A 25457-nucleotide genomic window follows, 5' to 3' on the forward strand; every position below is an offset into this window, starting at 1 on the left:
AAGTTCTGTCTTGGTCAAAGCTTGTTTTGCAAATAAACTCTCAACAGGCACCAGCACTGTGGTAAACAATAAGAGAAACAGTTTTCATCAGTTTTCGGATGGAAAAAGGAATACCCTTTTTCCATATTCCAAGTAATAAACTATTGGAATTATGAATTCATACTGCCTAATTTTGATGTGACGATTAGATCTTTGGTTTTGTGTGTGTGTGTGTGTGTACATGATATGTTTCTTCTGGATATTTGCCAGGTATTTGTCCTTGTCCTGATTCAAATCCAGTTGAGGTATTTGTCAGCCCCTGCACCCGTTTACCCCCCGCACCCTCCCCACTACTTTCTGCCTGGTTTTTCCCCACGGCTGTTTTTGAACGGCCAGTACTGTAAAAGTATTGCACATTGACGAATCGAGTGTTAAAGAGTCACTGTATGAAAAGCAACTGTGACAGAATGTGAATTAGTAGCTGGGCCATCTTTTGAAGATGTGGATCAGAATGTGCCTGTTTGAATGTGCCTTAATCGTCAGCAGTCTGCATGTCGAAGAGAAAAGAGGAGGCAGGAGACATTTACTCAGCAGATTTGTTAAGGCCCCGGGTCATAAGGAGGTTAACAACTTTGAGCTTTAGCCACCTGAGGTTCAAGGCCCCCTGAAGCAGCTGAAGGCTGCAAGGGGGTCCCTCGCGCAGTGAATTGGGTGCTTTGTGTTTTGTTTAGAAGCGGATCTATTTGGTGTGAGTCTTGCAGGTCAAAACGTCTTATAGAGCCATGGATTAAAAACTCCTTTACTGACACACTGAAAACTTACTGATTATCATTAGAACACAAACCTTTTTCTGGGTTTGTATCATCCACTACTGTAAACATTTGCCAAAAAGGTTTTATTTTTTCGTTAAAGAGCCATAATGTTAAAGAACAAGCGGAGTGCTTTCTTCTAGATACCAGAGTGAAACATTAATAAGTGAAGGATATAAATTACCAAAGTGTAATTGCTGACTTTTCATACCAGATTACTTCTTTGTTTTATTTATTTATTTTACAAAATTTATACCCCGCCTTTTTGCCCTCAACATACATAGTAAAATCCCATCTTAAAAACTATTCAAACGAACAAAATAAACACATTAAAACAATTGAGCCAGACCTAAAATACATACAAAAACATAAAAACAACCATTAAACATTGAGGGATCACTGAGGGAATGCCAAACAAAATGAAAAAGCCTTCGCCCACGGGCGGAAGGCAGCAACAGGAAGCAACGGATAGGTCTCTCTGGGGAGAGAGTTCCTGAGTCTTGGGGCAGTAAACAAGAAGGCCCTTCTTCCTAATCTTAGAAGGCGGGAGCATCCAAAGGAGGCCATCGGAAGACAACTGCAGTGGCCAGGGGTGTTGATAAGGGAGTAGGCAGTCCGTCAGGAATGTTGGCCCCAAGCCATGTAGGGCTTTAAAAGTCAACACCAGCACCAAGAATCGTGCCCAGAAACAGATTGGGAACCAGTGTAGATGGGCCAAGACTGCAGTGCCTGTGGTCCCTGTGACCCACTCGAGTCAACATCCTGGCTGCAGCTTTCTGCACCAATTGAAGTTTCTGAACACTTCTCATGTAGAGAGCATTGTAGTAATCTACCGGTAATCTAGATGTACCCAGGGCATGCATCACAGAGGCCCCATCTTTTTTGCCCGGGAAAGACCACGGTTGGCTGTCCAGTCGAAGATGGTAAAAGACTGTCCTGGCCACAGCTGCCACCTACTTTACAGCAGTTGGCCTGGGTCCAAGAGACCCCCAGACTACGGAGTTGTTTCTTTAAGGGGAACAGAACCCCATATGGAACAGGTGACACTTTAATTCTGGGTCAGACCTTCTGCTCACTAGTAGTGCTTCTGTTTTTTCAGGACTAAACTTCAGTTTATTAGCCTGCATCAGCTGGAAGCATGAGACAGAGCTGAATGTTATTCATATATTGGTGACAATCCAGTCCAAATCTTCGTATCACCTTACCCAGCAGTTTCATGTAGATGTTGTCCAGTCACCACCCATTTTTACACCTTGCTCAAGAATGGAACGTTTGTGGTTGGTTGATAGTTATTGAGATATCCTGGGTCCAGGGCTGATGCTTCACAGTCTGTTTCAAGGCTGGTGCAAACCACCCTCTCTCTCAGAGAGGCATTAAATACCTCTCAGAACCAGTCAGCCAGACCGCCACCCCAGGAAGATTTAAGTAGCCAAGAAGGGAAAGGGCCATACAAGCAAGTGGTAGGCCTAAAACCTCCAGAGATCCTGTCCACACCCTCAGACTGAATAAACTGAAAAGTGCTCCCAAAAAGTGGACAAATTGGCACCATCTGACCCTGTCATTGCTAATGTAGAGTGAAAGTCAGAATGGATGCAAAAGATTTTAATTGCAAATTGCTGAGTAAAATGGCCCCATGGGCCACCGAGCAGCCCACCTCTTCCTGCAGGACAGATCCCAGTAGTCCTCTGATGTGTTTTAGAGAAAATACAGTGTAGTATTTTTTCCAGGTTGGGGGGATCAGAAACACTACAGATTTTATTAATCGCTGTGTGCTTTGCTCAATATTTATATATAAACCCCCTTTTTATTTGTAGTCTTTATGAAACCTAAGAGGTAATGGTTTTTTAGTCAGCACAATCTGCTAATGGATTTTCCACTCCCCCCCCCCAGGTTTTGTTACAGGGGATGAGTGGACCCCTCTTGAACAGAAGAGGGGCAAAGTAGGGGGTCTGCAGTAGGAGGGGGGATTAGCAGAAATCACATTTGCTGATGATGAAGTTGTTCGTCTGTCATTGGAAACAAACGGTACGATATAAGCTACTATTCTTTCAGCAAAGTGGCTCATGACAAGAACATGCTTTGTATTATATGTAGTCTCAGGGTAGGCCCCCTGTCCTTCTCTTTCTATATGCTCTCTAATAATTTGAACAACGAGGAGGTTTAATATACCTGCTTGGATTGGTGTCTGTCATGAGTCCAGAAACGGCAATTCTTGAGGTTCATTGTACTTCTGCTGGACCCCAGCCCAAACATATATTTACTCCATTCTATATTGCAGTTCTGTGTGGGTCATCTCAATATAATTGAAAAGGTTATTATGGGAGAAAAATGTCTGTGAAGCTGCTATGAGGTGACTGTTAATGTACACATAAATCAAATTGCCAAAAATATTCAGTCATTTTGCAGAAGGTTCCCCTTAAAACAAGCAGTTCTGTAAATTGGTTTGGTTTAACTCCCAATAGTTTGTCTTCCCCACATGCAAAGTTTCAACACTCCTCTAAATCTGGTGTTTTAGCTAGCAGGTATTAGGCAAACATTTAGGAAGGGGATTACTGAAGGAAAAGATAAGGCATGTGACAAAATGGAAGAGGAGGAGGTTAAGCGGGAGATAAGATTGATGGGATAAATTAGAGGAGGAATGTGTGGGGGAGAATGGAACAAAGGAAAGGAGACAAGAGGCAGATAAAGAACAGCCGCATTCTAAAAACAATACAGGGAAAAGAGAACATAGGAAGGGTAACAGAATCACAGAACATTTATTTTGCAAAGAGGGGCATGGAATGGCAGATCTAAGAGGTCTAAAGAGGACCTGCTGCTTAAGCATCCTGCACCCTTACGTGGCCCATTTCAGAAATGGATGTTTGCTGAAGACCCCATAGTGTTCAAGTGTTTTCCTAATTCAAAGGTCTGACTAAACTATATATTTTGTTGGCTTAGGGTAAAGATAGCCTTGAGGATACAAAATGTCAGGCAGTTTTTCCCCCAAGGCCAGTCTGTGGGGGTTCTTGAAATCAGAAAACGGTAGATTTTGAAGGAACAGCAGAAACTCAGTATGGTCACTATGCTTCTAGCCTACCCTCATACTATGTATACAACCTTTATTCATTTGTTTATCTTACGTAATATGTTCTTATTGGCATTTTGCCATAGGTGTTTCTAGTTGGCATTTAGTGGCACAGCAAGGTCAGGTTCTATAGTTTAGATCAGTTAGGCTTGCAATCCTACTATGAGCAGCCAGAATTAAATCAGTAGAATCAGAACTGGTGGCAGTGTGTGTAGTGGCTAGAGTGTCAGATTAGGATCTGGGGAGACCATGGTTTGAATCCCCACTTTGCCATGGAAGCTTTCTGGGTGAAAGGGTTGCCAACCTCCAGGTCCTAGCTGGAGATTTCCCGCTATTACAACTGATCTCCAGCTGATAGAGATCAGTTCACCTGGAGAAAATGGCCGCTTTGGCCATTGGACTCCATGCCATTGAAGTCCCTCCCCTCCCAAACCCCGCCCTCCTCAGGCTCTGCCCCCAAAATCTCCCACCGGTGGGGCCTGGCAACCCTACTGGGTGACCTGGGGCCAGTCACCCGCTCTCAGTCTAACTTACCTGGTAGGGCTGTTATGAGGTTAAAATGGAGGAAACAAGAATGATGTAAGCCACTTTGGGTCCCCACTGGGGAGAACGGTGGATATAAATGAAATAAATAATAATAAATAGTAAAAATATGGGAAGGACAATTATTTGGATGATATTTTTTACCTGCTGTTTTGAGGAGCAGTGCTATTAAACAAGCTGGAATTTCTGCATTCAGTGATCATGACAAACCACTGTTGGAAAGCCAGGTAGAAATTGTGGTTTAAATTCCTGGTCTTGTACCCTGCAGGAAACCAGTTTGCTGGCTGGCCAGCATTAAGAAAACACTATAAACACTTAATCAAATAGAGATTTATTATGACCTCTGAATACATTTTAGTGAAATGCCAGTAAGAGTAAAATCTTGGCATCTGTTTGGTATCCCTATTTGGATAATGGTAAATCTGTGTCAAGAGTCACTAGAAAAGACAAGAGGCAAGAGTCACTAGAAAAGACAGTCATGCTAGGAGAAGTTGAGGGCAGCAGGAAAAGAGGAAGACCCAACAAGAGATGGATTGACTCAATAAAAAAAGCCACAACCCTCAGTTTGCAAGACCTGAGCAAGGCTGTCGAAGATAGGACATTTTTGGAGGACACTGATTCATGGGGTCGCCATGAGTCGGAAGCGACTTGATGGCACTTAACACACACACACACACACACAAATCTGTGTAGTAGTTATCCTATAAAACTGTAATTTTAGGCTTAAATTTGCAAGTTCCTCAGAAACATCAATTGCTTTTATATGTGAGTATTAAATTGGCTCTGAAGTGATTTATTCATGCACAAGTGGTCCCTTGGTTTAATGACATGGTCTCCCTTTTTTAAAAGGTGATTTTCACAATGCAGAGAGCACCCAAAATCACACTTTTGAAACTCCCGAAGAAAAAGGTCCTTCAGCCAACATATGTTTGGAGAGACTTTCTGTATACGAGAAGACTGCTGACCAGTCAATAGAAGAGGCCAGCCAGGTCCTTTGCCCACATCTGGACAGAAAACGTAAACATTCTGGTGAGAAAATGCAGAATGATGGAAGCCTTAAAGAAAACTTTATAGAGGAACTGGAGGATGGATTTGCATCAAAAGCAAAAAAGAGGAAGAACTCCAAAGGTAACCAGGTCCAGCTTTTATATCTGTTCAGGCATGTTTTGTGAAATGAGCACCCTTTGAATTAACATGTCCATTTTATGACCGTAAAAGATCAGTCATTGGACAATGTAGTCATTGGACAATGCAAATGGCTGTAGTGCATGCAAACCCCTTCCTTTTAAAATTGCATAGTGTGGTGGTAAAGCTGAAATGATCTGCCCCACAAGTGAACTATAGCTTTTGTTTCAAGTTGAGGGCCTTTTGATTAATTTTTAGTTATTTTTCCATTAGATGACTGGCCTGAGAGGGAAATGACAAACAGTTCCTCTAACCACTTAGAAGAGCCCAATTGTAATGAGGTGACCAACCTGAAGGTGTGCATTGAATTAACAGGGCTCCATCCCAAAAAACAGCGTCACCTGCAGCATCTTAGGGAACTATGGGAGCAGCAGGTGTCACCAGAGAGATCCCCACCCGGCAAGTTGGGCCGGCAAAGCAGGAAAGATTTAGCTGAGGCTGTTCAGCCAGAGGCCACTGCAAAGGTCAAAGACTGCACAGAAGAAAGGCACACCAAGAAAAGGTCAGAGGTCAAAAGCAATAGAAGTTGCTCTGAAGAGTCCCTCAAAACAAGTGACAATGAACAAGGTACGCAGAGATTACCAGGGAAATCTAGCATTACTTAGTGACGCATGCTGCCACCCGTGCTGAGAAGTTGTCAGTAGTTTTTGGTAGAAGTTTTATATTATATCATATTATCGATATAATATAAAATTTTTATTATGTATAAAGGAGTTAAGCACCACTATTAAAACTTCACTCATGCTTGTTTTGCAGAATCTGTTGCACGTCTAAGTTTTGTGGTATATTAATTATAATTGAAGACCCCATCCTAGATGTGGTCTTTTTTTGGTTTTTTTGGGCAAGTTAAAATATTTTTGTATGTAGATGTATTTTAGCATTCTTATAGTTGGAGAATGGTGTTGGCTTCATAACAATTTCTAGTACATGTGTACGTAAAATGAATTAGTCAACTGGAGCAGTTTTTCTTATAAAAGTCTGAAGAATTCTGATTGCTCATGGGAACAGGCTGCTTGATTAGGTTTTGAACTTCTGAGCTACTTTTTCCCATTCTAAGGATCTGGGAAGGGAAGGAAGATGGCTACTTGTGTTCCATTCTTTTTATACCAGGTAAAGTTCACAGATGCCTTTTCTCATTCTTTTTGCCTCTGTGCAAGGTTCTTCTCCTCAGTCTGTTTTGAGAGATCTTTCTTCTTCTCATTTCATCTCCATCTGAGAACAGATCTTTGGGCAAAAGCATCAATGAAATTAAGTGATAAAGGTTGTCAAGAGTTGGTGGCATGAAAGCAATTAGCTGATTTTGCAGGCAGAGAAGCAGTTTGGTTTGCAATAAAAAGGACTTGTCTATACTGACAAACCAGGCCAAAATAAACAGCTTTACTGGGCCAGATTTGGACCTCTTGGTTCGTTTCAGGGCTGGCAACTTTAATATTGTTCCTCACCTTTGCTCAGGGGTGGTGCTGACGTGGAGAAGAGGTTAGGCTAGCATGGTTCTCCATTTGCATCTGCTAATCTCCTCCCCTCCCCCCCCCAGCTGTGAACACACATCAACCCTTCCTGGGTTTTTTTAAAATATACCAGGGACATCCCCCCAGAATGCCTTAATAAAAAGGCCAGCTACACAGAGCAATGTCTGTCGCATCCATAAATGTCTGTTATCCCCTAGGCCAGGAGTCAGCAAACTCATTAGTCAAAAGAGCCAAATATCAACAGTACAACGATTGAGATTTCTTTTGAGAGCCAAATTTCTTAAATTTAAACTATATAGGTAGGTACACTGTTTATTAACTTAATCAACTTCAATTAAAGTTTTAAGTCTTAATTAAACTATAGGTACACTGAATAAAACTTGATATCATACTTAATAGTGATCTTATTTATTGATAAAAATTAAATTGTAAGTCCCTGCCATTTCCCCCTCCCCGTCCGGAGTCCTCGTCTGGAGGCCTGGTCTACCGCCATAAAAGCCTATTGGTAGACCTGGCCTCCGTCTGAGTCCCATTGGGAGGCCAGGTCTACCCATTGGCTTTCTTGGCGGTAGACCTGGCCTCCGGAGGCCCATAGAAGCCAATTGGTAGACCTGGCCTCTGAAGGGGGACATTTCCCCCTCCTCGGAGTCCAGGTCTACGGCCAAGAAAGCCAGTGGGTAGACATGGCCTACCAATGGGACTCAGCCGGAGGCCAGGTCTACCAAAGGAAGCTTGCCCCGCCCAACAGCTGATAGGCGGGGGGGGGGCAGGAACCGCCGAGCTGCCCGCCCAGCAATCGCTCAGCTAGAGGGGAGGGGAGGCTTTAGCCTCCCAACCATTGAGGGCAAGGGAAAGGGGGACCCAGCCATTCTCCACGGCGGGGAGGGGGAGAGACAGCGCGCCCGCTCACCCGCTCTCTCTCTTTCTCAGGCGCGCCAGCTCCGCAGCCCGGCTGCCGGTGCGAGCGGGCGCAAGAGCAGGGGCTCCGAACCAAGTTCAGAGAGCCGCACTCAACCGGCCAAAGAGCCGCATGTGGCTCTGGAGCCGCAGTTTTGAGACCCCTGCTCTAGGCTAGAGAACTTGGATAGGAAATCCCTCTAGTTCCAGATGAATAATTTCTGCTGGACTCTTACGTAAGTGCAGTTTCTTGTATTTGGGACAAATAAAGGAACTGTACCCCTTATTACCCTTATTCTACATATCCCATTGGGCACTGTAGTCATTCATGGAAGAGATCACCAGTAAATACTTCAGTGGAGAGCCCAAGAGCTTCTGCTTCTTTAGGACTGGAGTCTGTTTCTTTGCGGCTCTGCTTGAGTGTTCTTGGAGCTTGCAGACTGGCTGGTTTTGCTACTGTTTAATGCCCGCAATAGGAGAAAAGAAGAAGACTGTAAACTTGATCACACTGTCTAGCTAAGAAGTAACTGAATCAAGCTTTTCCTGTGAATATGGGCAAATTGTGTGTTTTCTCTTTGTAACTTTTTGAGGTAAATAGGATATTGGCTGTAGTTGTCCCCCTTCTTTGATCAAGTGACCAGCAACTGGATCGAGGGAATGTGGTTGATGTTGTTTGCCTGGATTTCTGTAAGGCTTTTGACAAGGTTCCCCATGATGTTCTGATGGGTAAACTAAAGAGGACTGTGCACTGGACCCTGGGATAGTTAGGTGGATAGAGAACTGATTGCAGAGCAAAGAGCAGTCGTCATTGGCATTTCATCTGAATGGAGAGAGGTGTCCAGTGGGGTGCCACAGGATTTGGTTCTGTGCCTGGCACTTTTCAATATTTTTATAAATGATCTGGATGAGGGGGTGGAGGGACTACTCATTAAATCTGCAGATGACACCAAATTGGGAGGAGCAGCAAGCACACCAGAAGATAGAGATAGAATTCAACGAGATCTAAACACACTGGACAAGTGGGGGGATGTGAACAGGATGCAATTCAACAAGGATAAATGCTGAGTTCTACATTTGGGTAACAGAAATGAGGGGCATGCATACTGGACGGGGGATACACTTCTGGGCAGAAGTATGTGTGAACAAGAACTTGGGGTACAGGTGGACTGTAAGTTAAATATGAGCAGCCAGTGTGATGGAGCGACAAAAAACCCAGAGGCATAACATCCAAATAGTTGTGCTGTACACTGCATTGGTCAGGCCAGAGAGCATAAGAAAGAACATAAGAAAGGCCCTGCTGGATCAGACCGAGACCCATCAAGTCCAGCAGTCTGTTCACACAGTGGCCAACCAGGTGCCTCTAGGAAGCCCCCAAGCAAGACGAGTGCAGCAGCACCATCCTGCCTGGATGATCCGGGGCCTGGAGATCAAGCCCTATGAGGAAAGACTGAGGGAGTTGGGAATGTTTAGTCTGGAGAAGAGGAGGTTGAGGGGGGACATCATTGCGCTCTTTAAGTATTTGAAGGGCAGGGAGCTGTTCCTGTTGGCAGCAGAGGATAGGACTCACAATAATGGGTTTAAGTAGCAGGCAGAAAGGTACATCTGGGTATTAGGAAAAATTGTTTACAGTAAGAATTGTTCAGCAGTGGAATCAGCTACTTAGGGAGGAGGTGAGCTCCCCCTCACTGGCAGTCTTAAACAGCGGCTGGACAAGCACTTGGCACGGATGCTCTAGGCTGATCCTGCATTAAGCAGGGGGTTGAACTAGATGGCCTCTATGGCCCCTTCCAACTCTAGGATTCTATGATAAGTGAACTTAGGCTTTTGCCTCCCAGGACACTTATGTGTCTATTGAGAACTTTAATGATGTCCTGGGGCCTGATGTGCTTTGTTTCCTACACACATTACTGCATGCTGTAGTTAGAGAAACAGAGCTGGGTCTTAGGCCTAGTCCTTGCTAAGGCAGTAAACGTGTTTCAAATGGTCATTGGGGGCTCAAGTCAGAAAATATGAGCTCCCAATATCAGAAAATATGAGCCCTCAGAATGTCGGGGGGGGGGAATCAAGCACATAAACAGCTAGAATTCAGGGAGAAGGATTCAAGCCTAAGTATTCTCCCTGTAGAGGGACAGGGTTTTCTTTATGGAGGAACATTCAGTGGTGTAAGTTCCCTCCTGGCATCTTCAGGGGTACAGCCTATAAACAAGAGAACTAGACCTTGGGCCCTGCCTGGAGGGTTCACCAATTTTCAGGAGTGTAACTTGGCTGTAATCCACTATTAATTCAGCTGTCATATTCAGAAGGAAGTAGAGGAGGTCTTCCTTAGACAGAACAATTAAGGGGGTTTAGTCCCATCCGTCCGGTCCAGCACCTTCCCATTCTTGATTTTCATTCCATCCATCTATCCCTTGATCTTGTAGAAGTAGAACTTCAGAAACCATTGATTTAATATGTGCATTCAAGCACTACAAGCTCTTCTAATTTTAAAATGTATTTTAGTAATTGCTTTAGTTTAGTGGGTCATTGATTCTGTTGGACCCCTTTAACTTCTGAATTTAAGCTTTGATTCCTCTTACTTCAAATACATGAAAACCAACCCACTGACATTAGGGTTGCCAACTGCCTGCTTATGGCAGGCAATCTACCTCCCATTACTGCTGTTCTCCACCGACTCTCAGCTGGTCGGCGGGCGGAACTAGGTGGGGGAAGAGAGAGGGAGTGACCAGCGTCATCTACACGATGGCGTCACTTACAGTGTAACCAAAATTGCCGGTGTGAGGCTTTCCTCTGCCTCCGCCTGTTTCTATTTTAAGTTTCCAACCAGCCAGTTTCGCTCCCCCCACCACTCAGCTGTTTGGCTTTCTTTTTTGCTTTGCCTCCGTGGCTTCCCTGGGGCCCTAGCTTGCAAGCTTTCTTTGCCGCACTGTGTCCGGTGTCCCAGGTTTCTTGGGCAGCTTTTCCCCATGGTTTCTTGTGAGTAGCACTACCCGCTACTCATGAGAAACCGCAGGGAAAAGCGGCCGGGGAGGAAAGCTGCCTGAGAAACCTGGGACACCGGGCAGAGCGCGGCAAAGAAAGCTCACATGCTGGGGCGCCAGGGAAACGGTGGAGATGTGGCAAAGCAAAAAAGAAAGCCCGCACCCCCGCCAAACAGCTGTAAGTTACACCGTAAGTGACATCATCGCATAGATGACTCTGGTGCTGCCCCCCCCAACCCCGCCTCCCTAAATCTCCCGCCGGTTGCAAGGTGGGACCTGGCAACCCTCACTGACATCCTTGCTTTCTTCTTGACACATCTTTTTCACATATAGAGAAACCATGTTCTCTCTTAAGGTATAGCCAGGACTATACAATCCTGCAGATGTGTAATGAACCTAGAAATTGTGTGAAAATGTTTTCGTGCTTGGGGAAGCTTAAAAGTCAAACAGGACTAATATGTTCTTGTTGGTTGTGCACCTGGAATTTTTGCTGGACAACTAAACTTTTCTTAAAAGTAGGGTGCTGTCTGCTCATTTTACTGGAATGACAGCTACTTGTTGTTAAGGATTATTATACAACCCCTCTCTGGACCATGAAACCATTTTCAGAATGTCTGAAGAAATGGTCTAATGCTTTCTTCATTTTTCATGTACGAAGGGAGATTTTTCAAAGGCAGAAATGGGAATTGGGCACTTAAGTACCATTTCTGCTTTTGGAAATCACTGTGGTTCCTTTGCGTTTTTCCCTTAATACTGCTTTACAAAAAAAAAGCAAGGCAACAGCAGCCTTCCCATGGTGGAAAGGTTCAGCAGTTTCATACCTGAAAGAGCAGTATATTTCCATTCTTGGTAGCACAAATTTACAGGTAAGGAAGCCACTTCTCATTTGCATCCATAAAAAGCAGTAAATTGAGAGGTAAGACTGATTCCTGTGTGTGTGTATTTATATCTAGATAGTGCAGTTAGTGGCTATAATGTGTAGCTTTGTACTGTCCTTAGACCTAGGCGTACTGTGGGACTTTCTTTACAGGATTTATCAGCCCGTTACAGTTACTTTATATTTTGTAGGTTAGCATTTACAGTTCAAATGCATAATTGCTTAAGATATTAACACAATGCAAATGCAAGAGCAGAGTGTTTTAGACAACGGAATAACTTGTGTTAAGCATTAGCTCTGTGCGTGTGTGTGTTTGTCCCTTGTCCCTTTCAACACACCATGCAATATGCTATGCCTTTCCTCCCGTTTAGGTATTCCTTTATTCCCAGCATCTCCACATATGAAGAACCTTTCGTCCTCCGGCATAAACAGCAAAAGGCAGAGCCAGCTAAGCTGTATTCCAGCTTCAAGGTTGGCTGCCAAGCAGCAGAAAATTAAAGAAAACTGGAAGACAGAGGTGTTGTGCACAGACGAAGAAGATGATTTCCAAGCTGCATCCCTACTGCAGAAGCACAGCGAGTGTGAGAAGCCACCGGGGAAACGTCAGTGTAAAACAAAACACTTGGCAGTGCAGGAGAGAAGGAGGAGGAGGAGGTCATCTCTTGCTGGGGATGATATTACAGATATTGAAAGCTCCGAGGAAAAGGTATCTTTACTTTGACTGTGGGTTTGGTAAAATCAGCCAATTTACATTCTTAAATGTAATTGTGTGTGTGTGTGTGTGTGTGTGTGTGTGTGTGTGTGTGTGTGTGTGTGAAGTGCCGTCAAGTCGCAACCGATTTATGGCGACCCTTTTTGGGGGTTTTCAAAGCAAGAGACATTCAGAGGTGGTTTGCCAGTGCCTTCCTTTGCACAGCAACCCTGGACTTCCTCGGTGGTCTCCCATCCAAGTACCAACCAGGGTCGACCCTGCTTAGCTTCCGAGACCTGACGGGATCGGGGCTCTACCCGTGCTGCCTCCCCTCATGCAGTGATAATTTCAAACTCCTCCCTTTTACTTTTTAAAAGTGTTCTGCTCTTTCGTAGCGCCCTAATCCACTGACTCCAGGACAAAGTCCCTGGCTTCCTGGGGCTTGTGTAGAGTATATTCTTTGAGGATTTTGGCCTTAAACCTTTGAGTGATATAAATCCAGAAGGTGACATTGCTGCCCATTTTTTTAAAATGAGAGGGGACATTTTTGTTCAGTAAATGGGTGGGGTGTGGAATCCAGTAATGATTTTGACAAGTCATAGTTCACGAGGAGAATCTGGAAGGGACCAGCGGCTCCTTCAGACTGTGACTTTTCACCAGTCAAGTCACACGAGCCGTAGGACTGCCCGCAGCAGCGGTACTCTCCCTCATTATTGCCTGTCTCTTCAGCCCTCACAGCTGCAGATGGCAAGCGCTCCTCAGGAGACTACCCCAAGTCGTCCCATGCCGCCAGAAGCCCGAAGGCTTATTGTCAATAAGAATGCTGGAGAAACTCTTCTGCAAAGGGCAGCTCGACTGGGATATGAGGCAAGCCTTATTTCTGAAGTACCCTGCTCTGAATTTGAATGTGGGAGAGGCTAGGTGTTGTGAACAATTCTAATTGGGCATGTTGTTAGCGTCTCCCTTTGTGCTCATTCCCAGCATTCTGGAATATCTTGAGGCTTTCCTTTCTGTTTCTTCATTCAAGCATGCAATTAGTATATGTTGTGAGTGGGGTTAGAGGAGGTCCCTGTAAACTTCTGCAAGTGAATAACCTTGAACCTGAATAGGTGCTGGTCATTGCCAATCAGACTTCAGATCAGGATATGCTTTGTAGAATTGGCATCCTGAATAAGAACTGAAGTGGGGGGGGGGGATATGTACACAGACATGACCAAAATGAACATTTATGCTTGAGAAAAGCTAATAACATGCATAGCTCTGATTGTGTGGGCATGTGGACATACTTCCTTATAAGATGGCTTCTCCTACTGTATTTTAACGACACAAATGTGCATTTATGAATCATTCTGACATATAGAAAATGGTTCAGAGCCGGTTTCAGAGTATCAGCCGCATTAGTCTGCAGTAGAACCGCTTGACTGTGTCCTGCAGCACCTTAGAGACCAGCAAGATTTTGGGGGCATGAGAGAGTCAAAGTGTTCCCTTTGTCAGATACCAGTTCAGAGCCAGTAAATCATGAAAAACAGAAGACTTCAGTGGGTTTTAGATTTCAAACAACTAGTTCAGAGAGATGATAAGTAGTCCTTCATCTCATTGGTCCTGTATTAGAGATAAATATGTGGTTTTATTCCTGTTTTAGTTATTGGAAACCAATTGTGAGCATGGAATTGTGAAATGTAATTGGTGAGGTGCTTCCAATATATTGTCTCCTTCTTTGTCGATCTAAATTCACTGTGTTGCTCCTTTCTACCTGGAATAAAAATATGAGGTCATATAAAGATTAATTAAAAACAAGATGAACAGAACTTTTTAACAAATGGCTTATTTGGTCTAAGATTCTTTTTTCAAGAAGCAGCCCACGTACTGTACTCTTTCCTCTGTAATCATAAAAAGTCCACATTAGGGAAGGCAATTGGACTCAAAATAATTTAAAGAGTTGAAGCGTGTAGTGAAGGGCTAGGGTGTCTCCGCAGACCTGAGACCCAAGTGGTGGTGATTTGTAGTGTGTCTTGCTTGTCCTGTGATTGAGCCATGTCACACCATTTAGGTGTAAAAGCCCAGTGATGAATTTGCCTCAGGCTGTAGACTTAATTGGCTTTAGACAAGATCTTACTCCTCTTTCCTTACCTATATAATTGGATATTATGAAAATTTGCTACACTACAAGAAGTGTAGCGTAAAGGGTGAAGACTGAAAATGGAGGGGAAAAACTATGCATTTGTTACATGGAAATACATACTGCCTGCCTCAGAATGTACTAGTAGTGGGTTTAGCTATGATCTGCAGAGGCATCCGCCTGGAATCTTTTGATTGCGAAGTCACTAGGAAACTGCCTGTCAGGAATGGTGGGTGGGTATATGTCATGCCAATCTTTACAGGGCAGTTTACTAGTTTTAGCAGGCTGCCCGGCTGTCAGACCCCCCAGCTTCACTCTTGCTGGGTTCTCGAGGGGGCAGGGATAGTGTTTAGAGGCAATGGCAGGAATAGATGTGAAGGATGCTGGTGAGGTAGGAAGGTGGCATAAGAGCTCTCCTTCACCTTCTTGTTCATTCCTGCTGCCTGTGAGGCTGGCCCACGTGGCCCTGACGCCTCACTTAGCTCGCATCATCGGGGTGGAGGCAGCAGTGAGAGTAACATACTGCCAGGTGTTGCGGGCATGCAGAATTTTCTGCAGGTGGAAGCAGACAAACAGTGAACTTATGGAATTCACGGAATGGATCTTCCCACTCCGTCTCCCTTTCCCTTGCAGCTTCCTGCATCCCCCTGAAAAGCTGCTCCAGAGGGGCCCACGGGCCTTTGGGGAGAGTAGGAGGCAGGGCAAGAGGGCTGCTGCTGGAGGGGGAATCAGCAGATGTCACCTGCCTTCTAACTTGTTCAAGAGCTCACGGGACAGCCGAGGATTTCTTCTGATTACCCCTTCTTGCGGCAACCCGCCCCCCCCCCCGGGGGGGCACACTCTGTCGCTGAGGGACTCAGCACAGCTTTTTGGGGTGGGAGCACTGAGCGAAGAATGAAAAATCTGTTTTGTGGACATTGCCTAGTCATGATTTGTAAAATGCAGCCCATTTAGTTCAGTAACATTTAAACCGTGGTCAATGAGACTGCAATGAAAATAATAGGAGGAAATGCTGTTTCAGTGATGCATGCCAGATTAACATTTCGTAGAGCGGCTGTACTAAAAGCCATGGATAAAAAGGAAAGGCCTAGACATTCATACGTGATAGTGGCTTATTGCAGTTCTGTGTTTCACTAGTGCTGAGGTCCCTCTGATACGGGGGCCTTTCAGGGGACCTCCCATGAATCAGCCATCGCTTCAGAAGAGTTTGCAGTCCATTGTTAACAAGCCAGCCATATTTTTAAAAAGTTAAAGGTTTGCTGACTTCCTCTTTAACTTTCTTGATCTGCTGCGTCTAGTTTGGAAAGGAGTATTCCAACTTGCCTTTTGTGATTAATTATAATGGATGTATCTATTTTAAAAACGGCCTCTGTTGACGTGCTTTTGGTTTTCCCCTCCAGTGCTAGGACTGGCAATATAGTGGTGAGCGAGGGGGTTGTGGATAGGGCTGCAGGCCGGAAATCTAAGGTTTCCTTCACGGTTTCCCTAGAGGAAGGGGGTTTGCCTGGTAGAATGCTTTGCTGGAGGCCTGGCCCAAGCCGGTTCTGTGCCCCCCACCCCACCCCACCCCATGCTTGGAGGGGCCAAGGGCCCTCTCCCCCCCCCCCAGGCTTTGCATTTCCCAGTGCCCTTCTTGTCTTTCTGAAGGCGGTTTTAGAAAGACTCCCCTCTGCCACGTTCATCTCTCCCCCCCACCCCCCCACGCCACCTCCCTCCCTCCCGCCCTCCCATTTTACAGGGGAAATACTTCCAGGATGAAGGGTGCCCCCTCCCTTCTGTTTTCTTGAAGTGACAGACAGCCTCCGATGTCAAAGGGAGTCTCCATAGCAACCCCACCCTTCCCCTTCTTCTCCAGGAAGTGGTTCTGTATTGTTTGGAAAACAAGGTCTGTGATGGAAATCGCTGTGACGGGGTGGGGGTGGGATGGGGGTGGCGGCTGCTGCTGCTGCATTGTGCAGAGACTTTAGGCGCCGGGTCCTTTCGGTGCTTCTCTTCCCCGGCTTGGAGACAGGACGGTGGTGCGCGGAGCGCTCCCTCCCTCACTCCCCTGGCGCATTCAGGGACGATGGATTCAAGGGAAGACCCCAGGGGCCTGTGGGCTCGGAGAGGCCTGTGTCCTTGACAGATGTCCTGAAACAGCCAATGAGACCTTCCTGCCCCCCCCCCCCCGCGAATTGAATTACATTCGTGTGCCCATTAGAGGAGTACATTTCTTTCTGTCTCTTATTGAAGATGAGATTTAAAGTGGGGTGTTTTTTTTACAGGTGCTGAATTATCATTTTTTGCACTTTTGTTGATAGAAATTTAAATGTATGGCATGAATGTATGGCAATAGTGTAAGCTAAGTAGCCATGTGTGAAAAATGGGAAATGAGCAGGATTTTGCCATTATGCTACATAGGAAATATGATTTTGTTCTGTAGGTTAACCAGAGAAAACCAATGTAATGTTTTTGATGGCAGAATAAATGTAGCCGAGCCTGAAAGGGATCTGTACTAGCTTTGCAATGTTTCTTTTCCTGGATCCCCATTCCCAGATCCAAGCTGCCCATGTGCTGTCAGCCGCATGTTTTGGAGCTCAATGGAGAGGACTAAAATTTCTATGAATTGAATAAATCATGTTTAAAGAGTTAATGAGGCATTTAATTAATTAACCATAAAACCTTACATTGTTACATTTCATGGTTAACGACATTGGATAAAATCCACTGGGAACTTCTCCAGTTCTGTATGCAGAATGGGTGCCCCACATATCAGGAACCTCTGTGCAAATTAAGTGACTGGGAACTGAGCAACAGCCATGTGCCGGAGGAAGGGGAACCCCTGATCATTTTTCATTTGCACATGCTCCATCACTTACATGTAAGCAAATGTTTCCCATTTATTAGTACTATTAGGACTAAGATTTTACTTTTTAAAGACATCTAAACACTGGGAGGGCCCATAACTCAATGGCAGGGCTCATGCTTTATGTTGATAAGGGCCCAGGTTCAGTCCCCAACATTGCTAGTTAAAGGGGCTTGGGGAAAAACCAAGGTGGCCAGTTAGAGATTGTTGCCTCAGTGCCCCGGTTGCCCTTTTCAATGTAAAGCAACTTCACGTGCTTAAAATCCCTTCGCAGATCACTTGAAAATCAGCAACAAGTGGCAACTCTGACTGTTGCTATAAATTCCTCCCACAGCTTCTTTAGTACTGTATAGCTTTATAGCTACTGTATAGTAGAAGAGATATACAAGTAGGTGAGCATTATTTCTGCAACAGTTGCTCTTTTGAGGACTTTCTCACCCACGCTATTGAACCCCAAAGACTATTATTATGGAACAAGCTTTTGCGGGACAGAGTCCACCTGGTAAGATGCACAAACTATGTTTCCCAGTGTGGCATCCTTCTCCATATCTGCACCTTCATCGTTGCCACTCTGCTGTTTAGACTAGCAGAGATCAGCAGGGGTGTGAGGCACATTGATGCTGGCAAAGCCCTCCATTTAGGAGAGCCTTTAAGTTTTCCCTGTTTTGAAAAGATAGGCCTTGTTCATCATGTGACTGTTGCCCTTGATCCTAATGTCATGTGACAGGGCTTCTTTCCTTAGCTTGGACAGACAACTCATTAGTTTCCTGCTATCCCCTTTAACCTGGATAGGAAAGGCCTGCTAAATGAACAGCTACATGCTGTATCTTAGCTACTGACATAGAAAAAGAGTAGATTATTGTGGACTTTCCAATAGATTTGGAACTTGTCTTCAAGGATAAGGATGCCACATTGGGAAATATAGTTTGTGCATCTTACAAAGTGGATTCTTCCCCACAAAAGCTTGTTCCATAATAATAGTCTTTGAGATTCAATATGGTTCAATATTCCTTTCCTCTCTTTTTTTACTTGAGAAAGGTAATGGCTATCCAGTTGGTCTGTGTAGGACCTCTGCTACTTAGAAACATAGTCTAGCCCTGCATTTTTCAGCCTCTTGGTGCAAATTGAATGGGACTTTTTAGGTTGTAGAATGACCCTTGACTCAAACTTCCAGAGGCTTCATCCATCTCCTAGTTAAGGGACAATCATGGAAGTGGCATATTTTCCAGCAAGCTTCATTGTGCTGAATGTCCATATAGTCTCTTGCCATAGCTAAATCAGAAAAAAAATTGCATGAAAATATCTTGCCTCAGACAAAGCAGAGTCTACTAAAAATACAGAGCAAATGAAAAAGTCTTTGCCTTTTAATAGTTAATATGTAAGACACCAGAAAGCAGTTCAGTTAAATAGAAGAGGAAGTCAAAGTGTTTTCTTAAGGTTCAGAAAGAAGAGAAGGGTTTATGATTACGCTTGTAGAGAATAATTACATTATATTTTTGCTAGGCATCAGTGAGACATACACAGAGCAAATCCAGAAAATTAGGGTCACAATGACAACATTGAAAAGTATATGTTCAAATTGTTTCCTTTTGTGAATGAATGTAGTATTCCACCACAGTCTAGGCATATTTATGTATTTGTATGTAAGTTCTGCTGAATTCCAGCAGACTTATTTCCAAGCAAATCTGGTGGGAGCCAGTACAGTTTGAATATTCAAACCTTCCTTTCTAGGCTAATGGTTGGTTTTGTTTTTCAAAGTTTTGACTTCTTCAAGTGAGATGAGAACTATATGGCTTCTTCCCTCCTTTCCTTTTTAAGTTGTTAATAGCCCAATCAGAGGAGTATCCTGAGAGTGTTAAAATAAAAGTATGCACGCCTCCACAGCAACAAATAACTTGGCCTGTTCTCTCCTGCTTCTCTTTTCCAGGAAGTGGTTCTATATTGTTTGGAAAACAAAGTCTGTGATGTAAATCATCGTGACAATGCCGGCTACTGTGCCCTCCACGAGGCCTGTGCCAGAGGCTGGCTGAGCATCGTGCGACATCTCCTAGAATACGGAGCGGACGTTAACTGCAGCGCTCAGGATGGGACTAGGTTAGCAACACTCTGATTAGTAAGATTCAATCACTTCTGTTTTTGCACCACATTGATGCAGAGCTGTGCTAATGTTGACAGTGGGTTTTTAACTGTATTTAATGAAATGCCTCAAAAGTTGAGGAATACCTGCAACCCTTTCACACTTACTTGGGACTGAGTTCCCAAGTGACCATGAAGCGGTTGAAAGAGAAGATGTGCACCATCCAGTCTGTATTTGCTGACCTACATTAACCCACCATGCTCGCTTGCTTCCTTTCTCATTTCTTTATTTATACATACCCTGCTTTTATCCCCATTAGGGTCGCGTTCCAACGTGACTGATAACATTGTTCTCCCCCTTCTCAGCCTAACCTACCATGTGCTGAGAGAGTGACGGGGCCCAAGATCACCCAGTGAGCTTCCGTAACAGAATGAGGAGCTGACCTTTGTCCTCCACACTCCAAGCCCTGCGCACCACACAGGGGCCCTCCAACTAGCCACATATTTTTCTCAGTTGCATTACTAGTCACTAAACCTTTCTTGTATGATTTGTATGATACAAACTCAATTTTTATTAGTTTATTAGTTGCAATCTTTAAAACAAAATCTTCTAATTACTGTACCAAGGTGGAGAATGTGCCTGGAGTTCTTCCATTTGTAACCTAGCAGCCCAAGAACATAAAATCAGCATGACTATAAGTCTTATAACTTTATAGTTATTAGGGTTTGAATATCAACTTGCTGTGTCCAAAAGAGAAGAAACAAAGTGGTCTTGGCCAGAATGGCTTGATAGAAATTCCTGAGAAGCGCGTCATCAGTTCTATGAAAGCATTTTAAGTGTTTGGTTCTTCCTCCTATTCATTTAAAAAAGCAAAGAAAAAGGGATGTGATCAGCACCTGGGAAAGCCAGGTTCAAACTCCCACTCAAGCAATGGAAGCATGCTGGGTGACCTTGGGCAAGTCACACACTCTCAGACCTGACCCTGGCTAGTATTCAGATGGGAGACCTCCAAGGAATATTAGGGTCATGATGCAGAGGCAGCCAATGGCAAACTACCTCTGAATTTCTCTTGCCTTGAAAACCCTACTAGGTCACCATAAATCAGCTGTGTCTTGACAGCAAAACAAACAACCCCCCCAACCAAACACTTTATATAATATGAAACATTGCAGCATGTGGTGGCTTATGCTGATATGAGAACAAGTAGATATTCCTCCCTTGAAATGTATGGGATCTTAAAATGGAAATGCTGCAAAAACTTCTTTTCTATGATAGGTGAAACTGTCCTAAAATAAATCCTTTTACTTCTTTATTAACATTAACTGTCTTAACCTTTATTAACATGAGCTGTCATAAGAGCAAGAACGGTCTATCCAAGGCTGCATCCTCTCTTAATATTGTGCTGAAGTGTGTAGCAGTTTTTGGCACAGTATGCAAAACAGTTGCCAGTTGCTAGTAGTACTATTACTGGGGAAGCCATATACGCAAAGGTCGTCTTTGTTTAACATTGTCTCGTGTGAATTGGGCCTAGCAAGGTGAGAGAGTACTTCTCTCTATAGCTTCTCTCTTTTCAAGAAGAAAGATCTGTAAAGGAATGGAGCGGGGTCTTTCCTGATTGTGGACTTGACACCGGGATATCTTGCCAGGCTAAGGGCCACTTGAATCCACCCCAGTAAGTGTTTAGAAAGGCTGTAAAGTGTATCTACGTATTTATTGATATCTTTTTGGAATTAGAGATGACATAATTGTTCTCCCCTTGGCTACAGTACCCATTCAGCTGAACAGCTTGTTAGTCTTCTTCTTGCTGGGGAAGAGGTACATATCACTGGAAAAGTGGCTGTCTTTTTCCATGTAGCCGGTGAGACTAGGGCCATTTCTACACTTGTTATTTGTCCTGGGTTCAGTGCTGTTGGGAGGATGGGGTTTCTTTTTCCCGTTTCCCCACAGCATGGTGGTGCATTTGTGCGCCTCCCAGGGCTTCCTGGCTTTTCTTTCTCAGACCCACTTTGCTGTGAAGATTTGGGCCAGACTGCAGTAAAACCTGGATGACGGCTATGTGGGTGGGAAAGTGTGGGATTTGCTGCTCACATAGTAACCATATTCCTTGACCCCACTCTGTGGTGGCCATTTCCTCCCTCTGCCATTGGGGGGGGGGGCTTTTGTTTCATTGTATTGATAAAGTTTTAAAAGAACAGGTGTTATCAGTAGGGTTGCCAGCCTCCAGGTACCAGCTGGAGATCTCCTGCTATTACAACTGATCTCCAGCTGATAGAGATCAGTTCGCCTGGAGAAAATGGCCACTTTGGCAATTGGACTCTATGGTATTGAGGTCCCTCCCCTCCCCAAACTGTGCCCTCCTCAGGTAAAGGTAAAGGTCCCCTGTGCAGGCACCGGGTCATTCCTGACCCATGGGGTGACGTCACATCCCAACGTTTCCAAGGCAGACTTCGTTTGCGGGGTGGTTTGCCAGTGCCTTCCCCAGTCGTCTTCCCTTGACCCCCAGCAAGCTGGGTCCTCATTTCACCGACCTCGGAAGGATGGAAGGCTGAGTCAACCTTGAGCCGGCTACCTGAAACCGACTTCCGTCGGGATCGAACTCAGGTTGTGAGCAGAGCTTTTGACTGCCGGACTGCAGCTGACCGCTCTGCACCACTGGGCTCTTGCCCTCTTCAGGCTCCACCCCAAAAACCTCCCGCCAGTGGCGAAGAGGGACCTGTCCGACCCTAGTTATCAGGTTGTCTAAATCCCCAGCTTTCACTTTTCTTTTTCTTTTTAAAAGTAAGTCTCTAGAACCTCTTGTGGCAGAGATGGTCCCCTTGGGAAAGCCTGTCTCTGCAATGAAATGGGGCTAGAGACTTTTTAAAATAATGAAAACTGGGAATTCAGTGAATTTTCATATAATAATATTTAATTGCTGATTATTATTTTTTTAAAGCTGAAAAGGACCTGGTGTCCTGCGTGTGAGTTGGTGGGGACTTTTGGGCAAGAGACTTTTGGGCAAGGGAAACCTGCCATGTCCAAACCCCCATGTCCACTGCACTGGTCACAGCAGCAACAGGTAGACCACCACAGAACCTGTTCCTGTATGGGATCTGCCTAGATGGTGAATGTAGGAAGAAATCACTTAATCAAAGAAGTACAATAGATGGGGCAGTTCAATTACGTTAGTGACATCAGCAGTTATATTAGTGCTTATAGTGTACTTAGGTATTAAAATTTACTTAAATGATAGATGATGCATATAAAAGAAAACCAGAATCTATCTGGTGGGCTAGCTGCTCTGAATTTTCGAAAAGTAGACTATGCATCTTAAATCTCAGAAACTATTTATCACTGTCTCAAGGACATGCCTAACCAGCAGCCACAAGTGCTTCTGGGTACACATTTATTGTCTGGGAGGTCCTTCCTAAAGAGTGGTCCTTCCTTTCTGAGATGATATCCCAAAGGCTTCCATATGGAAGAAAATAATAGTTTTCTTCAGTTCTAACTTATTTCTGAGAAAAATAGGCATAGGGTGTGACACGTTTTCCCCTTCATGCTATTTTAAAACTCCCTGTAGAGATGCATTTGTTTTGATACAATTCTTAAGTTATTGGTTCTTGTAGGTTATCCGGGCTGTGTGACCGTGGTCTTGGTATTTTCTTTCCTGATGTTTCGCCAGCAGCTGTGGCAGGCATCTTCAGAGGAGTAACACTGAAGGACAGTGTCTCTCAGTGTCAAGGGTGTAGGAAGAGTAATCTGTAGTCAGAAAGGGGTTGGGTTTGAGCTGAATCATTGTCCTGCAAAAAGTAACAAAGGTAATGTGCTAACTATTGTCCTGTAAGTATCAAGATAATGTGCTAATGAGGGTGTGGTATGTTAATATGGAACCATATTGTTGGTTCCCCAACATATGAATTAGCCAGATATTTGACCACCCTCCTACAGGACCACATTGGAAAAACCACTTCTTACATCAAAGACTCAACTCACTTCATCAACAAAATCAGTCTGTTGAGACTCAATCCACAGGATATATTAGTCAGTTTTGATGTTGTATCCCTCTTTACCAAGGTTCCAGTAAAAGACACAATCTCATTGATTAACCAGATTTTTCCAGAAGATATAACAGCCTTATTTCACCATTGTCTGACAACAAGTTATTTCTTATGGGATAAAGAATTTTATGAACAGATTGATGGAGTAGCTATGGGAAGTCCACTCAGTCCAGTAATAGCAAACATTTACATGGAATATTTTGAAAAGCCAGCATTCGAATCGGCACCTTACAAACCTACAGTCTGGTTCAGGTTTGTAGATGACACATTTACTATTTGGAGCCATGGTGAAGAAAAATTAATGGACTTTCTAAACCATCTTAATAATATCCATTCAAACATTCAGTTTACCATGGAAAAGGAAATTGAGGGTAAACTCCCATTTCTTGATACCCTTGTCATCCGTAAAACAAACTTTCAGTTAGGTCACAAGGTCTACCGGAAACCAACTCACACAGATCGCTACTTACACAAAAACTCCAACCACCACCCCCGACAGAAAAGAGGAATAATCAAAACATTAATGGACCGTGCAAGACGGATCTGTGAACCACAGTTTCTCAAGGAAGAAACTAATCATCTAAATCACGCACTGCTAGCAAACGGCTATTCCAAGAATGAAATCAGAAGGGCCATTAAACCAAACAAAAATCAGAAAACTCAGGAAAAACAGACGCCCATAGGAAAGGTATTCTTGCCATTTATTAAAGGAGTCACTGATAGGATGGAGAAACTTGAAAAAACATAACCTACAAACAGTGTTTAAACCCACCAAGAAAATACAACAAATGCTACGATCAGCAAAAGACAAAAGAGACCCCCTCACCTCTGCAGGAGTATATCGTATACCTTGCAGCTGTGGAGAAGTTTACATCGGGACCACAAAACGCAGCATACAAACAAGGATAAAAGAACATGAAAGATACTGCAGACTTGGCCAACCTGAGAAATCAGCAGTGGCTGAACATGGACTGACCCAAACAGGACACAGGGTCTTATTCCAAGACACTGAAAGACTGGACAAATCTACCAACTATTTTGTCAGATTGCACAGAGAAGCCATTGAAATTCATAAACATCAGCACAACTTTAACAGAGAAGAAGAGAGTTTAAGAATGAATAAGGCTTGGCTTCCTGTCCTGAAAACCTCCAGACTAACAAAGACTACAGTCCACAATAGCCATGCAGATTAGCTTTGGATTTCACACATTAACAGATCACTTCAGGATACACTGGTTCCATATTAACATACCACACCCTCATTAGCGCATTATCTTGATACTTACAGGACAATGGTTAGCACATTACCTTTGTTACTTTTTGCAGGACAATGACTCTGCTCAAACCCAACCCCTTTCTGACTATATATTACTCTTCCTACACCCTTGACACTGAGAGACACTGTCCTTCAGTGTTACTCCTCTGAAGATGCCTGCCACAGCTGCTGGCGAAACGTCAGGAAAGAAAATACCAAGACCACGGTTACACATCCCGGATAACCTACGAGAACCAATGAACTTTGACCGTGAAAGCCTTCGACAATTCTTAAGTTACTTTATAATAACAAATGCACATGCTGAAAGGAGCGATAATGTTACTCAAATCCATACTGATGTTGCTTCAGTCAGCATTTGCTTTGGATTTGAAGAATGGAAAGCCACGAGATGAGAGCCACTCCTTCGGCCCTTGATCCAGGGGCCCCCTCCCCTCTCTCATTTCCTTAGTGAAGGGTCTCTTGACAAGGCACATCGCTGTCAGAGTGTAGAGAACACAATCGTGATACAGTGAGTGGCAAATGTGTACGTTAAGGTATGGGTGAAATTAAGATGACATGTTCTTTGAATTATTTTATTTTGGTGGGAGTACATCTCATAATAGTGGTGAACA

General features: G+C 44.1%; 1 protein-coding gene across 4 annotated transcripts in view; it reads left to right on the plus strand.

Moving 5' to 3' along the window:
- BCOR (BCL6 corepressor) overlaps positions 1–25457 on the plus strand; it is a 67507-nt gene that overhangs the window by 21564 nt on the left and 20486 nt on the right. For 2 of the 4 annotated variants that reach the window (XM_056858124.1, XM_056858125.1), the window contains 5 exons: positions 5245–5523; positions 5794–6147; positions 12173–12507; positions 13222–13359; positions 19384–19550. In XM_056858124.1, the coding sequence (XP_056714102.1) occupies positions 5245–5523; positions 5794–6147; positions 12173–12507; positions 13222–13359; positions 19384–19550 (1273 nt within the window). The remainder of the gene's footprint in view (positions 1–5244; positions 5524–5793; positions 6148–12172; positions 12508–13221; positions 13360–19383; positions 19551–25457) is intronic. The other 2 variants (XM_056858126.1, XM_056858127.1) reach the window with 2 other exon arrangements.

Source organism: Euleptes europaea, chromosome 12 (genome assembly GCF_029931775.1).
Source record: "Euleptes europaea isolate rEulEur1 chromosome 12, rEulEur1.hap1, whole genome shotgun sequence".
Classification (NCBI taxonomy): domain Eukaryota; kingdom Metazoa; phylum Chordata; class Lepidosauria; order Squamata; family Sphaerodactylidae; genus Euleptes; species Euleptes europaea.